The sequence below is a fragment of the Polypterus senegalus genome, chromosome 1 (genome assembly GCF_016835505.1).
Source record: "Polypterus senegalus isolate Bchr_013 chromosome 1, ASM1683550v1, whole genome shotgun sequence".
Classification (NCBI taxonomy): Eukaryota; Metazoa; Chordata; class Cladistia; order Polypteriformes; family Polypteridae; genus Polypterus; species Polypterus senegalus.
Genome location: NC_053154.1, coordinates 279325004 through 279345092, shown reverse-complemented (window position 1 = coordinate 279345092; position 20089 = coordinate 279325004). Strand labels below are relative to the sequence as shown.

General features: G+C 37.4%; 1 protein-coding gene across 2 annotated transcripts in view; it reads right to left on the bottom strand.

Annotated features, from left to right (window-relative positions):
• Positions 1-17658, bottom strand: part of pprc1 (PPARG related coactivator 1) — a 50529-nt gene extending 32871 nt beyond the window's left edge. For both annotated transcript variants that reach the window (XM_039775243.1, XM_039775252.1), the window contains exons 1-3: positions 17500-17658; positions 2519-2668; positions 1675-1827 (exon numbers count right to left, since the gene is read on the bottom strand). In XM_039775243.1, coding sequence (XP_039631177.1) covers positions 1675-1827; positions 2519-2668; positions 17500-17580 — 384 coding nt within the window. In that variant the 5' untranslated portion in view covers positions 17581-17658. The remainder of the gene's footprint in view (positions 1-1674; positions 1828-2518; positions 2669-17499) is intronic.
• Positions 17659-20089: the final 2431 nt, after the last annotated feature.

Here is a 20089-nt window from a genome sequence, read left to right as displayed (position 1 = left end):
CCAAGCTGTATTAACTTGAATGCTTATTGGATTTAAGCACGTCAGGTGATGTGTATTTGTGTAATGAGGGAGGGTGTGGCCTAAGGAGATCAACACCCTATATCAAGATGTGCAGAATTATTAGGCAGCTAGTTTTCCTCAGGCAAAATGGGCCAAAAAAGAGATTTAACTGACTCTGAAAAGTCAAAAATTGTAAAAAGTCTTTCAGAGGGATGCAGCACTTTTGGAATTGCTAAGATATTGGTGTGTGATCACAGAACCATCAAACATTTTGTTGCAAATAGTCAACAGGGTCGCAAGAAACGTGTTGAGAACAAAAGACGCAAATTAGCTGCCAAAGATTTGAGAAGAATCAAACGTGAAGCTACCAGGAACCCATTATCCTCCAGTACTTTCATATTCCAGAGCTGCAACCTACCTGGAGTGCCCAGAAGTACAAGGTGTTCAGTGCTCAAAGACATGGCCAAGGTAAGGAGGGCTGAAACCCAACCACCACTGAACAAGAAACATAAGTTGAAACGTCAAAACTGGGCCAAGAAATATCTGAAGACAGATTTTTTTCAAAGGTTTTATGGACCGATGAGATGAGAGTGACTCTTGATGGACCAGATGGATGGACCTGTGGATCAGTAATGGGCACAGAGCTCCACTCCAACGTGGAGGTGGGGTACTGGTATGAGCTGGTATTTTTAAAGATGAGCTAGTTGGACCTTTTGCATTGAAGATGAACTCAAAATCAACTCCCAAACCTACTGCCAGTTTTTCGAAGACACTTTCTTCAAACAGTGATACAGGAAAAAGACCATGATTTTTATGCAGGCCAATGCTCCATCACTTGCATCGAAGTTCTCCACTGCGTGGCCAGCCAGTAAAGGCCTTAAAGATGAAGGAATAATGACATGGCCCCCCTCATCTGACCTAAACCCTATCGAGAACTTGTGGGCACTTCTTAAACGCTAGATTTACGGGGAGAAAAACAATACACCTCTCTGAAGAGTGTCTGGGAGGCTGTAGTCACTGCTCCACAAAAAGCTGATCGTCAACAGATCAAGAAACTGACAGACTCCATGAATGGAAAGGCTTATGACTGTTATTGGAAAGAAGGGTGGCTATATTGGTCATTGATTGATTGATTTATTTTTTTTGAAATGTCAGAGATGTTTATTTGTAAATTTTGAGGTGTTTGTTTATTATTCTCACTATAACAGATGAAAATAAACAAGTGAGATGGGAAAATTTTCATTTTTCCTTTAGTTGCATAATAAATCTGCACACTAATAGTTGCCTAATAATTGTGCGCACTTATGTATTCCCCTGATGATGTTCACACTCACATTTCCGTTGTGAAACATTCAGGTTTATTAACATTTTGGATTGACTGATAGCACTGTGTTTGTTCCATATTAAAATTAATCCTCAAAAATACAACTTGCCTAATAATTCTGCACTCCCTGTAGTTACATATCCTTTTTCCTTATGTTTCTACTTTGTATTCTCATAATTCCTAGTGGCTAGTGTAGTCAACCACAAAGGTATTACACAAAACTTGTATACTATTTGATTTGCAATATGGTTTTGGAATAGTCTGACAAACATATTATAAAGACCTGCTAAACAAATATTTATTTCCATCTTCAAATTCATGGCAGGATCCAGAACATAAGAGTTACTTACTGTTGAGTTATCCCTCTCTCTGTGAGAGGCTAAGAGGTCTAAATCAGGGAGGGTGTCAAAAGGCGACAGGTTCTCATCATCAACATTGTCAAGTATCTCGGTTAGTGCAGTTAACAAAGTGGTTACATTTTCATCATCTACTCTGTTCTTAGGCTGAGAATAAAATGTGAAAGCACTCTGAAATGCCAATTCATTTATGAATTAAAACACATGTACAGGAAAACATATATAAACACATCTTGTTCATTTTACTTATTGTTATTAAAACTTAAACACCCAGAAGTTTAAAATAGATATGCAACAATCATTCTAAAGTAGTGCTACATTATATTTAAGTGAAAAGAATTGTATACTTTAAGAGTTATTTTTCAGGATTACAATTGTCAGTTTGATATTTTGCGAACAAGAAAACCAAACCAAACACAAAGTACATTCATTCATAGAGCATTTTTTCCAGGTGCAGGTCCTGGTAACACCCATCTTTTGTAATTTCTGTTCCTGCTGATATAGTACACATAATTAGATAAACATTGTCCGTCTAAATAGGTGTGGTGCAGAGTTTACTTTTCAGGAATAAACTATAGGTACCAGAAAAGATGATACGCAACTTTTCAGAAAGAGAGACGGGAAGAAAATGTCCCTTTCCACATGGACTCATAAAACAGATGAATGAAAGGGCAAAGGTGCATTTAAACAGAAGTCCTATTTACAGCTGGAAACTTGCTTACGAACAGGTTAAAAATCAATCACCAAAATAAGTAAAAAAAAACATTAACCATTACAGCAAAGTAATGTAAAGCAAGGGCAGTTATCAGATTAAACCAATCCCACCCCAAACACTTACGTCTTCTAAAGTTGAGTCTTCCAAGATGGAGAGGATGGATGGCTCCAAGCAGCCATGAAAGGAGTCAAGGATTTCACTTGTCAGGTCAGCCTCGCCCAGTGCGTTTAAGCCAAGGCCATTACTACACAAAGAATCATCCAACATGATGTCCTACAGAGAAACACAAGGTATAATAACACTAAGGCACAGCAGTAATGAATACAGAAATAACCTTCTTTAGAAAACTAACACAGAAGCTTAAAGAAATGAGAAGCACCACTCAAAAGCTTCAATAAAAATATACTTTGCTATTTCTGATAACAGCATGATAGATTCAATATTACTCAAGCAAGTTTTGAAAATGACCAATATAAAAGTGGGCAATAAAGCACCTGACTCCATATAATGAATTTAATTCTATTTGCAGTATGAATTTAGGGAAAAAACACCCCACACCCCCTACTTTTACACATAAAATAAGTTCTATCACATAACAGCAAATCTGTGCATGTAAAATAAATTGGAAATGTGACTTTGTCTATTATTCTCTTAAAAGTAATGTCTTTATTAACCTGTATGTGAACTGTGTTTGATAAGCAAGCCTACTCCTGTAAGAATATCAGCCACAGCGATATGCGGCTAAACCCAATTGGAGACTTGATATTGGCACTGGCCCTTCTAAACTCTGCATTGGGTTAAATGGGTATGACAACATAGCAAATGTTTAATGCTGTTGATCTGAAACAGGGAAGGGAGAACCAGAAAAGCGGCATCTTGTTCTTTGTTTGCTCTAAGGCAGCATGAGTGAGAAGGAAGCTTCACTTTCATCAGTGCAAGCCAGAGAGGTGAATACCTGTTCTGAAATTCATTTGAGTAGCCGAGTGTTAAAGCTTTCTGACAAACAAGGGGCATATGTCTGTGTGCACAATCAATAACTAATGCATTGGTTATTAGTTTAAATTAAAAAAAATATATAAAAGTATATACGAATACATTATGCTGGCATCTACCAAAATAGGCACCATTTTAAAATATACCATGATATGAATGTTTGCTTATACTGGCCAACATAGTATGTAAGTTATGGTAGTGTACTTGCCAGAAAAACATCCTTGAACAGCCTCTATTTGCCACAGTAAAGTTTCATTTGGTGTATAAACAATTCAAAATGAAGTTTTACAACTCAGATTCTTTATAGAACTACATAAAACTTATGTTTCCCTTAATAGCACATCATAGTGTTTGAGTCTTGAAAGCTAAACTACCAAACTGAACAGCTGCTTCCAGATTCCACTCTATGGAAAAAGATGCGACGAAGAAGCAGCTTTATCTTTAACTGTAATCAGACTGTTAAATAAAACTACAATACCAAAAAGCTAAAATAAAAATAATCAACCAACTAAACACAGGACAAACTACATTAACCATGCTGTGTTCTAATGACACATTGTCATGATCCGTTTTAGTTGTTTCATCATATACTTTTTATAATTTACAAAATCAATTTTCTAAATGTTTATGTAGATCAGTGTTGCTGAACAAAACTGGTTTTAGAATATTTACATTCACACTGAATTAGCAATTCTCACTAAGGCTTCCGAATGCAGCATTCAAATACCAACCCTGAGCACTACAATTTTTGTTGGGTATTCGGATTTTCCTCACACATTTAAAAGACCTGTATTTTAAGTTAACTGGCCAGGTATCTGTGAATGTGGCCAGCAAAGGACCTGCCTTCCAGGGTTGGCTCGCTTGCACCCCAATCTACTAAAAATTGTATACTCTAGTTGGAAATTAAATGAATGTAAATTTACTTTAACCTCAATTTTGTGGCATTAGATTGATTAATAATACCAAATTTAACCTTTTAGCTACAATTAGTTACAAACCAACCAATTGTGTATACGCAACCAATAAACCTAAAATTCATACTGTGGATGTTCATCTATATTTATAAACATAGAAAGCTTGGAAAGTACTGTGTGAGATTATGCACAATTGTGCATGTTCTCTGTACATTTAAATATCAGGCAAACATTTCACAAGGTCTTATCTGGTCCAAAGAAAACAGGATATCTACAATCCACTACTTTAGTAGATTATGTTCAGGCAAAGAATATACAGAATTGTAAACAAAATTTGGCAGAGCTATAATGATAAATTCCAATATATTTTCTAGCAGGAAATAAAAATATTTTAAAGACTTGCAATACAAAAAATATGAAACATGGTTTTGTAAACGCAGTACATATTCCGAAGCAAATAAGATCTTAATAAATTGGAGCTCTGAAATTTTACCATAATAATCTACATATTCACAAAAACTATATCAAAGCAACACAAATCATTTTAAACAAGTCACAGCCACTTTTGTAGTTACAAGGTTTTCAAAAAAGCTTGCCATCAAGTCATTATCCTATTGGAATGCTTACATTTTCATTTGTAACATTCCAAGGAGGATTGACTGGCCTTAACTGCAGTAATCGTGTCATCCATCAATGTGTTTGCAATAGCAGACAATATCACTTTTTCCTATTCTGTTCAAATATTTACCAAACATACTTTCACTGCCTTCATTACTTTTTAGTTTGTGTGCTAATGGACACCATTGCCTTCAAAAACCCTGCACAAATGTTTAGTATCTTTACATTTAATTTCAATTACATTGTCAGTAAGCCTACTGATCTGAAACCTAGTTGCCACAATTGCATTGGGTATAGTTTCACTATACTGGTTTGTAGCCTCAAGAACTGAGCTACATTGAGGCCTACCTAATAAGAGTATTAAAAGATAAATTTGGTATTTTTGTAGATGAAGTTTTTTCACAGTCTGGATATATATTCACCACATCAAACTGTGTTTATACTTTATAAATACCTTGTCTATTCTTGCAGCTTACAATGCCACTAAAGGATAGGTGAATGAAAAAGCTTTAAAATTTACTGAATACATTAATTCTTCCAAGACAAAAATGTTTGGAGTATTTATTCCGGTCTTACTGCAAAACAGCATATCTGTATCGTTTGGAGAAGGAACAAAAAGGACAAAGGAAAACACGGTTGCGACATTCATCGATTTTCAAAGGAGAACGTGGAACTGTTCCGGGACATGGCAAGGATTTGCCTTTCAATTCATCACCAACCTCTGATCTTGACACTGAATGTTGATGTCCTGATGGGCTTAGCTGTCTGTGCTGTAGACAACTAGACAATTATATTTTTACCTTGCTAAAGTTTATTTCATTAGGGTGACAAGCATGTCACCTCACTCTGCTTACCCAGGGCCAGAGGAAACATGCATGTCACTCTTCACCCTGGCTCCATCCATCCATCCATTTTCCTACCAAACATGCAAAGCGTTATAGTAATTTGTCATACAAGGTACAGCTATTAGAGCCATCAAACAGTAGTGACAGTTTACAGGCTCAGCAAGCACGATGTCTGCAGTCTGCACCCTTGCCTCCAAGCCCGCAGTACTGTTTGTGAAGCACTTTTTATATTGGTTTCTGCAGATAGTGGTCCAAACAAAAATGACAGCTCAACCCTATGGTTTTGCATTTTCTCCCCAGAAATTTAAGGATGGTTTGTTATTTGTACAAAGCACAATGAAACTCTTCCAGTGTGAATCTTGCTCTTTTGGCCATGTAAAATAAAATAGAATGTAAAGTGCAAAAAGCAAGTACTATTTAGGAAGAAAAAAAAAAAAAAAAAAAAAAAAGACATAAGCGTTCAGTCTGTTTTCTTCTGCCATGGCTTTCAATAGCTGTTGAAAAAATTTGAATTGCAGAGGCAAAGGTAGGACTGTAAACAAAATAGAGCTTTGTGCTGGGGGCTTATTGAAGGAAAAGCTGAGCAAACAAGTGAAAAGCAAATGTATTCTTACCTCAAGAAAGAAGTTCCAAGAATCCATGATAAAATAATTATTTCGAGTTTTCTTTCGCCATCACAAGCTGGCCTCATAAATGCAAAAAGTATATTTTCTTAAATTGAAATCTTTGCTACTTCAAAGAGAATGCATTTGGAAGGTTTTAAGGCTTATTTCATTCACCTATTGATCTGTGTAATCCGTTAGTTGTACAAAAGGACAAAGTATTTTTAAAACTAAAAAAATGTTTTACTTCAGAAGACAAAACCAAATTTGATGTAGCAAAAATATACCATGATTGTGAAGAAATAAGTGCAACTTCAAAGCTACCAAACGTATACTTTAAAACAGTAGCATACAAAGTGTATTTTGAAATGAACACCAAATATGGAAAACCTAATTTTACATGCACTGATAACTAGCCATGGGGTAGCGGTGGTGGGGGTACAGACAGAGATTCCCCCCGACATTTGTGTTAATAGGACAACACAGATTAAAAAAAATTACAAAACAAAGTTTTACAGAGAGCCTCTTGACAGAAAACAAGGCCTATAAAATATACAAAAATAACTGACCTATCGCCATAGATAAGAAAACACCAAGAATACACCAAAACACTCAGAATTATCTTGAATGTACTTCACTTTAATGTAAACTACTTAAGGAAAATTTAAAGTAGTGCAATAGCAAAAAATTGCATGCTCAAAACTTAAAAAGCATACAGCAAAAAGACGAGGATTATACGACACAAATAACCAGAGACTTTTTCAATATTGCTTTCATTTGTTCAGCTTTGCTAGTAGACCTATAGACCATGAAGACTTTGACATATTTTTTCCCCAAACAAGTTTATTCTTTTGAACAAATGCATTGAGGAACTTGATTTGTTCACCTGTAGTTCTGCTCTGAAGTGACTGACAGAACAGAAAGTCCTTGAGCTGCTCTTTGAAATTCATATCTAATGTAAATAAGTAAATTGGCCATATCTACATCTGTAGTCTCATGAAGCTGTATGAAAAAATAGTGACCTCTTTTGTTTTGCTCAATCAGTGTGTTTTTAACATCATCTGCGTTTGCCAATTGTGGGTGCCTTAATGGCTTGCACTATGATGACTGTTTACTGTTACTTGGACAGCTTTAGATCCTCACGTTTTCTCAGAAAAAAAATCAACCGGGTTGTCTTTCAGCACTGTGTGCTTGGTTGCAAGATGCTGTTGAAGATGTTCTTAGTAATAAATGCATGAAACCATCACATCACTGCACACTGCTCCTGGCTCATCTTCTGTCCCACTCCAAAAGATTGCTAGCTGGTGCAGTGGAAGCTTCTCTGGCACTGCTAATGTCGCCACTAACACTTGTGCTAGGTTCATTGTCATGGACTTCAATTTCTGCTGTACTGCTTAATGGATTCACTGTACTTCTAATACTTTCCATTTGGTGATTCCTCCGCATGCCAACCATTTAAGCCAACTCTCCAAATAGATAGCCTTGACAAATAATAATAATAGAATAGCTTTTAAAACATCTATAACACTAGAGGGAGCCCACATACATACCACAGTTGGAGAAGCACTGACCTAAACAACAGTACTTTTTATTTCCCATTTTTATGTAGGGTAGGATGTTTATTTCTATAGCCTTAGATTTCCAATACTTTATAGTTGGCTTTGAGTGCTACAGTAACTAGTTTGACAGTTCTTATGTTAAGCTTTTGCCTTGTGCAATCCGTTTAAAATGACTGGCTAGAGGTTCCCCACAACTCTGCTCTGGAAAGGCAGGTTGAGAAGATGGATGGATGGATGGATGACTGAATGAATGAATGAATAAAAGGGGCCACCAATGCGAAAAGTTTGCCTATATATTAGTGCATAGTCAATGGGAGGTTCTATGACAACACCCACAAGCTAAATTATAAATGGAACATTCTAATCAACTCTTGACCCTCTGACTAAAGACTAGTTCCAGTTTATGACCGGCCTTGCAGTGGTTAAGGCATTATGGGCAAACAGTTTAAACCATACATAAAAAAATATTCACTAAACTCTTAAAAAGAACATTTTGGACTGATCAGTTTCTTTGGTATGCATTTGACTCATGCTGCATCCTGCCTTACCAGCTCAGTAGCTGGTCGACTTCAGGAATCTAGAAAAGATGCAGCTACATCTTTGGTAATCTTCAAAGTCTTGTTTCCTGCTGATAGCAGCTGCTGGGGTTTTCCATGCAAGTATGCCAGCAACTAAAAGCATGCCTTTTTTTTCTCTCCTGTATTAGGCAAAACAAGATTTTTTTAAAGGAAGGAGGAGCTGCTCTCACTGTGCATTCCCTTGCTTAAATTGTTAACACAACTCATGTAATGCAATCAATACTTAGTTATAAACAATATTTTCCCCCATTCTGTATAATGGATTGTTAGATTTATCACTCATTTTGAATTAAGTCTCACAACAAACAATATGGCATATTGTTACACTCCTAGTTTCTTGCCAATCAAATTATGCAGCGCTTCACATTTACTAAAAACCAAAACAAATAAACCACACACACTATGCACATTGGCTCTTCTCTTCTTTTGTTCCCAGATCTTCTTAGCAGATCGCATGGAGTTGTATTTTTGCTATGTTGGAATTAATTTTTATAGCTTCCACCCTAATATAGAACAAGAACAGTCACTTCAGATAAACACACAGACTAAATTCAGGCTCTCACAAACAGGTTTGACATACTGAATATTCCTGACTTGCTCATTTGACTAGTCATTCCATAACCCAGGAGGAATAGTGTTTAACAAGGACCATACCACAATAGATAGTGTCCTGGTAATACGACACAATTCAAAATAATTTTATATTAAAAGAATTGCATGTACATGCAGATGCCTGCTGGGTGCCAGATTCCTCCTTGGTCAGTGATCTTTACTTCAGTTTGTGTCCTTGCAAGATTAAATATTATCAGTGTGCATGCACAAACACATACAAAAATTCCAACACTTTATTCTGCACCTAATTAAACATATAACGAAATTATTCAAGCTGCACAGGCCTATTTAGAGTGGCAAAGAGGAAACAATATGAATAAGGACCTACAGTAGTTGCCAAACATTTTGGCAGCAACACAAATGCGTTTTGCAAACTTGATACTTCAGTATTTTCATATTTTTTAATTTGCATGTTTCTTTGGTATACTGAAGAACAATTATAAAAATGTAATAAGTTTCAGTGTAGACCCCCCTTCTTCATAACTTCTGCAATTCGCTATGGAATTCTGACTGATGATGATGATCCAGATCCATTCTTGCCTTTTTAGAGCTTGGAGTTGATCACAACTCATGGGTTTCTGCTTTTCCATCCACAATTTGAGAACTGACCACAGGTTCTCAGTGGTATTGAGATCTGGGCAGTTTCCTGGCTACAGGTCCAGCCTATCAATGCTATGATCTCTGAGGAATTTTGTTATCACTTTTTGCTTTGTGACATGGTGCTCCATCATGCTGGAAAATACATAGATTCATCACCATATTGTGCCTACATTGATGGGAGAAGTTGCTTTTGGAGGACATTTTGATATGATTATTTATGGCAATGTTTCTGGGCAGAATTATGAGTGGGCCCACTCCCTTGGACGTGAAGCAACTCCACACATGAATTGTCTCAGGATGCTTCACTGTTGGCGCGACATAGGACTCATGGTAACGCTTACCTTTTCCTTCTCCAGACAATCGATTTTCCAATGTCCCAAACAGTTGGAATGAGGATTCATCCGAAAAAATAACTTTGCACCAGTCTCTCGCTGTCTAATCATTGTACTTCCTGCAGAATTTCAGTCTGTCCTTGATGTTTTTCTAGGAAAGAAGCAGCTTCTTTGTTGCCCTTCTTGACACAAGACTGTTGTCCAAAAGTCTTTCCCTCATTGTGTGTGCAGATGCACTCACACCCACCTGCTGCCAATACTGAGCAAGCTCTGTATGATTCTGTTCTGGACTCCTCAGGAACAGATGGTCCTGGCACTTGCTGGACAGTTTTAGCTGATCAGTTTGTGTCAGGGCCAAAATAAGTGAAAATTGTTTTTTGTGATAAAGTAAACTTTTTATGATAATAAAACTTTGAAATTGATTAATACGCATCTAATCACTCTGCACAATAATATAAAAACAATGCCACCACAAAAACTGAAGCTGCAAATTTTGTAAAACAATGTTTGTGTCACTGTAGAAAAGTTTGGCCACTACTGTACTAACCCTTTCTTTATACAGAAAGTATTTAACAAACCCTTTCTAATTCCTGTTTGACTGATTGCTATAATGTAGCAGAGGTCTTCAGTTGTTGCAGGATTCCAGGCCCCAGTTGACCAAAACTACTCAACTCTCAACTGAAGTTCTCTCTTCTCTAGTTGGATTTACAAGAAAAACTATATAAATAAAATAGGTAAGTATATGTTTAGGTATATTTAATTCCATAAATTGCCAGGTTGAGTGTACATATAAAGAAAGCTGGGTCAAGAAATCCTAGGAAAGCGGACCAATTTATTAATTAATGTAAATTACTTTTTTAACTGTGTCCTAATGGACAGAAAATTCTCTCAGATAAACCACACAGTGCCATGGAATCCTCATTTACAATTGAATTTACAGTGATGCACTAATAAAGCGAATCAGGGAATGTTGGAAGTCTTGTTTATGAAAACTTTGTTTTTTTAAGACAAGGGAGCTCTGCCCCCTGCTCGCCAACCCGTGTGTTTGGTTAATCTGATATACAATTTTAAAAGCTGTTTTTTTTTTTCCTTTTGGAATTGTTTGAATTTCATTTTTTGCACGTTTACAAGCCATATTAAAAACAATATTTTTAATTACATTTTCTTCAAGATCGCATTGAATTTTGATTCCGTTTCTGGAGATACATTGTGACAACGCAACATATAACTGCCCGTGAGTGAATATTGTTTCTTTTTCTCTAATAAATAATGCGTCTTTTTCTAATGTTTGTCCGTGTGATTTGTTAATTGTCATAGCAAAAGCTATTCTCATGGGAAACCATAAACATTTTAATACGAATGACGTATCAAGATCTCCTTTGACGTCTAATGTTGTTTGCGTAATATATATTACATTACCTTTCTTTTCGACTGTTTAAATTTGCATCGCTTCTCTGTGATCATAAACATACACCTGACCGAATTGTGTTTTCTTTGAAATTAAAAGCATATGGTCCAGTATTGTGTAAATCTATGTTTTGTGCATTGAATAATCCAAAGGCGAAAAGATTATTGTAGACTCGTATATTTTGCCTATAGTGTTTGTGGATTCTGCGGTGGGCAGATGTCCTGTCCGGGGTTTGTTCCTGACTTGCACCCTGTGCTGGCAGGGATTGGCTCCAGCAGACCCCTCGTGACGCTGTTTTCAGATATAGTGGGTTGGAAAATGACTGACTGACAGTGTTTGTGGATTTCACTTTTCCAAAAAACATCAAATCTTAATTCTCTTGGATACGCCTCCTCATTGTGGAGAAACACTACTTTTCCCTGATGGCAACACGATTTAGACAATCTACAACTCTCTAACTTAAATTTCAAAGCCTTACAATATTTCCATACTTTTGACATCTCACCTATGTCCATATATTCGATCTCTATTCGCCTTTCCGTTATTTCACCGAGTAATCATTTCTCTTTTTTAGTGCTAATGCGATCTTTATTTTGATACTTTCGAATTTTTCTTTTATATTCTGTAACTTGCTCTGTATGTATATCGTGACCAAGGTTTTTTTTGTGTCTTTTGAATTTCACTGTTTTCATTATCTCTAATCTGCTCTGTACTTGTTTTGCCCCCTCGTTTTTGAACCTCTTTATGCCATTTTACTTTGTTTTCGACTCTTTGCCTTTTCGTTCTGACCTTGCTTTGTCCTGCTATTATTTCAATTACACCTGGTCCTGATTAATTTCCTTTTGTTTGTGCTAATGCTATCTTTACTATCTTTTTTTTGATACTGTAGCAACCTCTGCGTCCAGCTCGAAAAGAGAAGTAAAAAAAATAGACTGACGTAATAAAGTGTTACCAAAGTTTTACTTGAACAATCGCCGACTTTGTAACCCCCAACACAACTTTCTAGCACCCTGTCCAACCCCTCCTGCCCCAGGTCTCACCACCCCCCACCCACCGCATCAATCAATACCCAATCAATCAGTCTTCCGTGCTATACTCTGCCCTCCCTCAATCGGAACGAACAGTCTGGGATGCTACAATACTTTTGAATTTTACTGCTTTCATTTTCTTTACCTTTGTCTGCATGTGTATCGCGCCATCGTTTGTTTGAGCCTTTCGAATTCCACTGCTTTCATAATCTATCTGCCTTTTTTTCTCTCCGACGCTTTTGGGTCTCTTTTTTTTCCGTGCTGCTCTTTCTTCTTTGCTTAGTCGATATTTCATCTAGAATGTACTGTTCTTATACGCTTTATATACACTGAGAGAACAGGATCTGTGCGTGCTACATGCCTTTACACGACTGAGTGTTTTGATGGCCGTGCTCTTATTTGATACTGGTTATAAATAGGGCGTGTCTTGCAAGAATCTCATGTTCCACGTCCCCTCGAGATGGTCCTGGGACAATCTCTTGGCACCAAATCTCATGTTTACGGTCCCCGCAAGACGCTCCGTGGCCAGTCACTTTCATCTCGCGGGTCTTTAAAGTGTCTTCCGAGAACTTACGAGAAGATCACGTCTCATCGCTCTGCTTTTCCTTTCCAAGGTTTTTTTTTATAATAGAAAGATATGGTTTAAAAAAAAATATCTAGAAATAAGATTCATTTCTAAATGGAGATGTTCACCTCTGAAACAAAAATGGTAGTGTAATGCATACCAGCCATCACATTAACTCATTCACTTCCTCAGACAAAATGTTCAACCTGCTGGTAAGCAGTGGTAAAGCTGGTGTGGGAGATTGAGGAGTATATAGGGCGCACATAATAAAAACTGAGATTAGCATAGCATTTGAAAGCCTAAAAATTCAGTTAACACATCTTTGCTTCTGCTCATTTGACTCTACCCTCCCCCCACCCCATTTTCCAATCAGTAGTATTCGTCTTCATTGTGTCTGTGACCCACTTACGATCTTGAGGTGAAACTTTCAAGAATGCTCAGCTGAAGTTGCTGGATCACCTTGGTCTGTGTATATAAACTAATCCCATTAAAATCCTGCTAACCTGAATTTTACAGATTAGACAGGATGTTGGGTGGTACATTTACACACTGATAATAGAGCTATCTCACAACAAGAACAGGGATTGTGTTGCAGTTGATCCCTGCATGGAGATGGCATATTTCTGGCTATGTCCAAATGGCTTTCCCCCAGGTTATCTGGTTTTCTCCCATAGTCCATAGACATTCAGATTAGGTGAACTGACATTTTAAACATTGACACTTCAATGTGTGTGTGTGTATTCACCCTGCCACAGACTGGCACCCCTCAATTCAGGAATTGCTCCTTTCTTGTGCCGTCTGTTTACAGGGATTGGCTGCCGGTTCCCCACGATCCTGCGCTGGCTAAGCAAGTTGAGAAGATGAATGAATGAATTATATACGTCGGTTGTTTTATCTGCCATACAATCTTTGGCAGCAAGGCCTACAGGTAGTTCCAATTTTTGGTCTGAAAAAGTATAGAAGAAACAAACCCTGACAGAGGCCACATTTCTTCGGTTTAGTACATTAGAAGGCAATGGTCTTTTCAGACCAACCCTTTGTACTTTACCAGTTCCACAAACTATCCTACTGCAGAAAATGGAACATTCTAAAACCTTCGTAATTCAAATGAGAATCTTGATGGGACCAGAACTTGTTCTGGCAGGATCAAGTACAAGCCAGAAATCAAACTAGGATGGGGCATCAGTTCACTGCAGGGCCTACTCATTCTAAAAATAGGTGTTCAAAAATGGATAATGCATTAGGAATTAAATTAATAAACTTTAGTTACAGTTAAAAAGCCTATCTGGTAAAACCAGATCTGTAAATTAAGCAAGAGATTGGTTAAAAGTAACTATACATGTCCACTCATTGCCCAGGGAATGCATATTGACCATCAAAAAAGCATACCTTCCAGAACGCCTGAAAAGGCATTACAAAAAATGAGAAAATTGAAAATACATTACAGACAGAAATTACATTAGCAAAAGAGTGGAATCAAACCTACAATGTTAAAGTGAAATGTAACATTCATGTTCATTTCTCATTTGAGAAAATCCTAACCATGATAAAACCGTGCACATGTGGAGTAAAGGAAATGTGCATTTGTCTATTGGAGAATCGAACCTTCAATCTTTTTTTTAAAAGCCCAAAACTATATCCACTGAGCCAATATCACCAAATCACTGAAAAGTATTTCACCAAATGTGTGTATAAATTAATTGCTAAAATTGAGGGAAAAAAAGTTTGCATAAAATGAACGTCAACACGCTACCAACTGACCAATGCTGCTTAACTGTCATATTGAAGTCCTGTGACAAAACTTCAATATTAATCAAAATTATCTTTTTTTTTTTTTTTTAATTATTTGTCTGTATTGGTCTTGAACCTTCGACCATTTGGGTGCTAGTCCAACACACTAACCACCTGACCAACACTGCTAATAACACTATAGGTATATAGGATATGATAATTAATTTACAGATCCCGGGTCAAATCTGATGAAAAAATTGCACTGTCGTCGGATATCAGCATGCATGCAAACTTTGATGGAAGAAGGTTCAGTTAAAGCGAGTTAAAAATTGCAAAACTTTGACCCTTACAAACAGAGAGGACAAGTTTAACAATTATGTTGTTAAATAATAATAATAATAATAATAATGTATCCTCAAAATCACCCTGCCTCTACAGGGATCAATAGGTGCTTCAAATGTTCCTTATAAATGTGAAATTTCTATTAGCTATCCATGTCCAATCCAAGCACACCTCTCCGTTAATGAAGATCAATTTTCCACAATGTCAAATTTTGGGTAGAAGTGAAAGTATTGCTTTTTAAACCAGGAATGGATCAAAGCAACTTAACATTGATAAAGAAAGTAATTGGGATCTGACGAGTAGAAAGTTGTGAATGAAAACAGGTTAGCCAGTTTAAAGTCATGAAAAACTAAGGTATGTGCTCTACTTGTGAAGTAGCTTGATACTAACCATTCACACACCTGTTCTAATCAAGGACCACTTTACCATTGTCTACTTTAAAAGGATAATCAGCATGGCAGTAGATAGATCCAAAGGCTATCTTGGACCCTGCAATCTCCAACCTCAATCTAGACCAGGGGTGTCCAGCTCTCCAGTGCCTTCCTGGAACTTTCTCAATTAGTGGCCAATTTCTGCTGTTAATTGACATTTTACCTTCACCCAAAATAACTTAAGGCTCAGTCCTTTCAGTTGTTTGTTTTTTTTTTCCTTAAATGGCCAAAAAAAAAAAAGTTGGCAGCAGATCACCAGCTAAGTTCTTAAATAGATACATGTTAATTTACATATTTAACCAACATCATTTTTCAAGGGCGTCTTTACAAAATTTGAGTTACAATTGGTTAAGACTGAAGAAGAGACAGGTAAAGTGACCTGCTCATTGTCACATAGGGTAGTAACAGGATTTGAAGCCACACCCTTGGAGTATGAAATGAAGTCCAAATCCTTAACCACTATGCCACATTGCTTGCATGTTAAGAGGTTTTGTCAACCTGTGGCACATCCAACATTACTGAGACCATCACCTTTATTTTCCAACACTGTACGACAGACTCATGTTAGCTGGTCATATTTTGGCTTGTTTTGTCTCTCATTATTGCTTGGCTATTAATTAAGGAAAAGGAAACAAGAGGCCGGAGTCTGAAATAGCAGTTAAATTAAAATTAAAGCAAATGTAGCTATTTAGCAGCAACAGCTGGCCACTAATTAAGGAACAGGTTTGAGTGAAAGCCTGTAGTCCCTGTGTTAAGACACCCTAGAACTAAAATGAGAAATTTGAACATTTACAAAATCATATTTTTTGACTAGCCCCAGACAAAGTGAACTGGTGGGAAATTAGCGCGACCCATCAAAGTTTAGGGAGAAAAAAAATCTTTAATTTTAAATTTGGCATGCGAGTGGTGCTGAACAACTCGGGTCTGAAAGACTACTTCAGGAAATCCGCTTGAAAACAATAAACACGCCCAAAATGGGATTAGTCGAGGCATGAAGCTATGAAAGTTTATCCTCATCGTCCCAAACCACATCGTGCAAACGACTAAGAAGCGAGGTTTAGAAAATGCGAGTAACCGGCTAACGGAAACCGCACTTTGTCAATACTTCCCTCCCCCACTAGGGCGTGCACAGAACTGTAGGTGAAAACAGAGTTGCAACCGGACATGCTTTCGAATCGACCCACGTGTTGTGATGGGAAAGTGAAATAGAGTTTCAAAACGTGTTTGCACATACACGCGAAATACCATTGACCGTCAAATATACACTCATCTACGAAAGATGGACTATCATGCACATGCAGCACTTAAAATCCTAATAGCGCTCCGCACTTTGCCTAAGGTTTGGTTTTCATAGTCTCTCCACATTTGCTGTCGCCTACCACGTGAGGCTGACTCACAACACTCTTGCCGGGTTCACACACGGCCATGAGAGAACCATTAGGCTGCGTGTACAGATCACTGACAGCTACACGAGTTGCGTTTTAACGTTACACATCATCGGGTCACTTGTGATTACAACTGAATCCCTTCCTCCACTATCTATTATAAAACTTTACCAAAATGAACAACTTTTAAATAATTATAGCACTGTTATCAAACATCAGTTACCAAGTAAAACATGCCTGCCAAGTCAGCACTCGCTTTCAGATTAATGGGAGAAAAAAACGCTCATTTAGCCGGCATTTTTGCATTGTAGCCTCACTTCGACTGCTCCTGGTATCCCAATTAATAAAGCAATTGAATGACAAACATCAAGTTAACCGAAGTTGAATGCGATACTTTAGCTAATTCTTCAATGATCGCTCCATTCTACTGCAAGCACATCCACGTGTCACTTCACTGCGCCGCAGACTTATCAGCGCCGCCATCCACCTCGCCAGTACACGTGTCCACGCCGGCATAGCGCGGAGACGCTCCTACTACAATTCTGCGATAGATCTCTTTACCTCGTAGGGTTCGAATGTGTTGTAGATTCCAGTGCTGCCGGTGGTTAAAATATCCTCACCCGCACCCCACCGTGCCGCCATCTTACTCGCTCCCTGGTCTGACGCTACATGTGAAGCTTCGCTCCTCAGAACCGGCGGCGACGCGTGTTCCCGGCAAGAAAGACGTACAACAGGGTCAAAGTTTAACTCCGCCCTCAACATGTGGGAGCGAACCGGATGGGGCCATGTGTTTCGAGAACCGATGCTTTCTTGTTAGAAACACCTATACTTACTTTTATATGTATTTGTCATCGTGTGTTTTATGATGAATAGATACCTGCGATAATACTTTATGTATTAATAATCTAAAGAAAGTTGATTAAGCTCATAGCCACTGCACGATCACCATCAAGATGGGTGATCTAGATACAGTACTTTACTAATGGCATTCTCATGCACAAAGCTATTCAGAGTTGTACCGTAGGTACCACAGGTCAAGCCATTTCACGCCAAATGTTATGTTTTGTCTAACACCGGCGAATTTCATTGGCTCTTAGATCTGTTCTACAGAAGCAATAACGTCATACAAATGCAACAGATGCGCTTTAAGAACATTTTAGGCTAAATTCAAGTGTCATACGCTACACCCTCTATTCTACCCCTGCTTCTGCCTATCTTGCAAAGTTCAACAGATTACTAAACAAGGATACAAATGTTGAGTCAAGCACTGCAGCCAAATTAACATCATTTAATTTAAGGTCTTGCTCTATTTTAAAATCACTGATATAGTGAGACTCTGAAAACATACATTAAATCAAATGGGCTTGAAGTAATATTACAAATGAAGCATAATCACTACAGAAGAATTAAAATGCATCAAATAAAGAGGAATCAATCACATATCTGCTTCTTTAACCAGTTGCACCAAGTAAAACCACCTAACATTTATATCGATTTGGCTGTGCTACTTTTAACAGAAAACACACATTCAAACTATGTATACATTATAACAAAATTAAAACGTTAATGTTAATAATATATCAAATTACAAGCAACGCTTTCTGAAGGTTCAGTATAGACAAATTGCAATGAAACTATGTCACATCAGTAAAAACATGCCTTCAAAGGCTCAGTACGAGTGGATGGAATGAAATTGCATCATTGAGTATGGAATGTGATTGTTCTGGTAAGGACAGAATGTGAGTGCAGCATTAAGGAAGACTCAAGATTGTATTGTTACAGAAGAGGCTGTAAAGTCATGACACCCACTTTCTTTAACTTTTTAAGCTTTTTCCCTTCTGCTTCAACAAACAGACATGAATAGAACATACGTAAACTGATATGATGCTATGCACATTTTATTCATGCATCCAGCCTTAATTAAAATCACAGAATCCTGTCTGGGGTCACAGGAGCCAACAGAGCACACTTATTTATTCTGGGCCTGTGTAGAGACTGTGGTTAACTTAACACACATATCCTTTGAATTTTCAAGATACACAGGTTCAAGCCTTGAATTAAACGTTGGACTTTCAAGAAATGATGTGAGAATGGGTGATGAGCTTGTTAGCTTAAGGTAGGGATCTTCTTCACTCATGGTTCTGGAGAGCTGCAGTGGCCGCAGTTTTTCATTTCAACCAGTTTCTTAATTAGAAGACGGTCCTTGTTGATAATTAAACTTGGTATTTAACCCTGTTGCTTGTCATTACATTTATTCATCCAAGAAAATTTTTTATCATACTATTTATTTATAAATAAATTCATATGAATTCTACTTTAAATGTTAGCATGTGGGTCATGGTCAATATCTTTCAAGACATTTAATTTTTACTTTTCTTCAAAAAAAGACATTTGAAATAAAAAAACAAGTTTCTAAAGAGCAGACATTGATGGAATTAACAGTGGGATAACAGGCACAGAAACAACCATGTTGTTTGAGTTTCTCTCAGTTTCTCATTATTTCTTTACTAACTGCTATTTTTTACTCAACTCTTTCTTAACAATTTTAAAAATAAAGAATGCTAAGGCTAAAAAAGATAGCATATATAAAGTTATCAGTTGTATTCATGAGTTTTACCTGTTTTACCACAATCACTGGATCATTCACATATAAGCTGTAAATCCTCAAAAGGCATTTTGCAATTCTACTATTACTTATGAGAGTATGTCATTGCACTTTTTCCAGACTTTTGAGTAATAAATAAAGGTTTATTTGTTATTAAGGTGGTGTGTCAGTAGTATGAAGTCAGTAGACAGATTGGGAGAGCATAGAAGGTTATGAGGTTGCTGTTAAAGGGGGTGTGTGGCAAAATGACGAAGGTCCAAGTCTTTAGAGTGTTGGTGTTTCTTTATTTGCTATATGGTTGTGAGACATGGATGCTATCCACTGACCTGAGATAATGTTTGGAATCCTTCAGCACTTTGTCTCTTTGGAGAATCCTTGGGTACCATTGGTTCGGAGTCCTGAATGAGGCACATTACCAGTACTGTGACAGAATGTCAGTTACGGCACTACGGCCATGTGCTGTGATTCCCCAAGGGTGATCCAGCTTGCCTGGGAGGTTGCCAACCAGGATCCCAAGCTATTTTGTCATGTGGCGGGTGCGGCAAC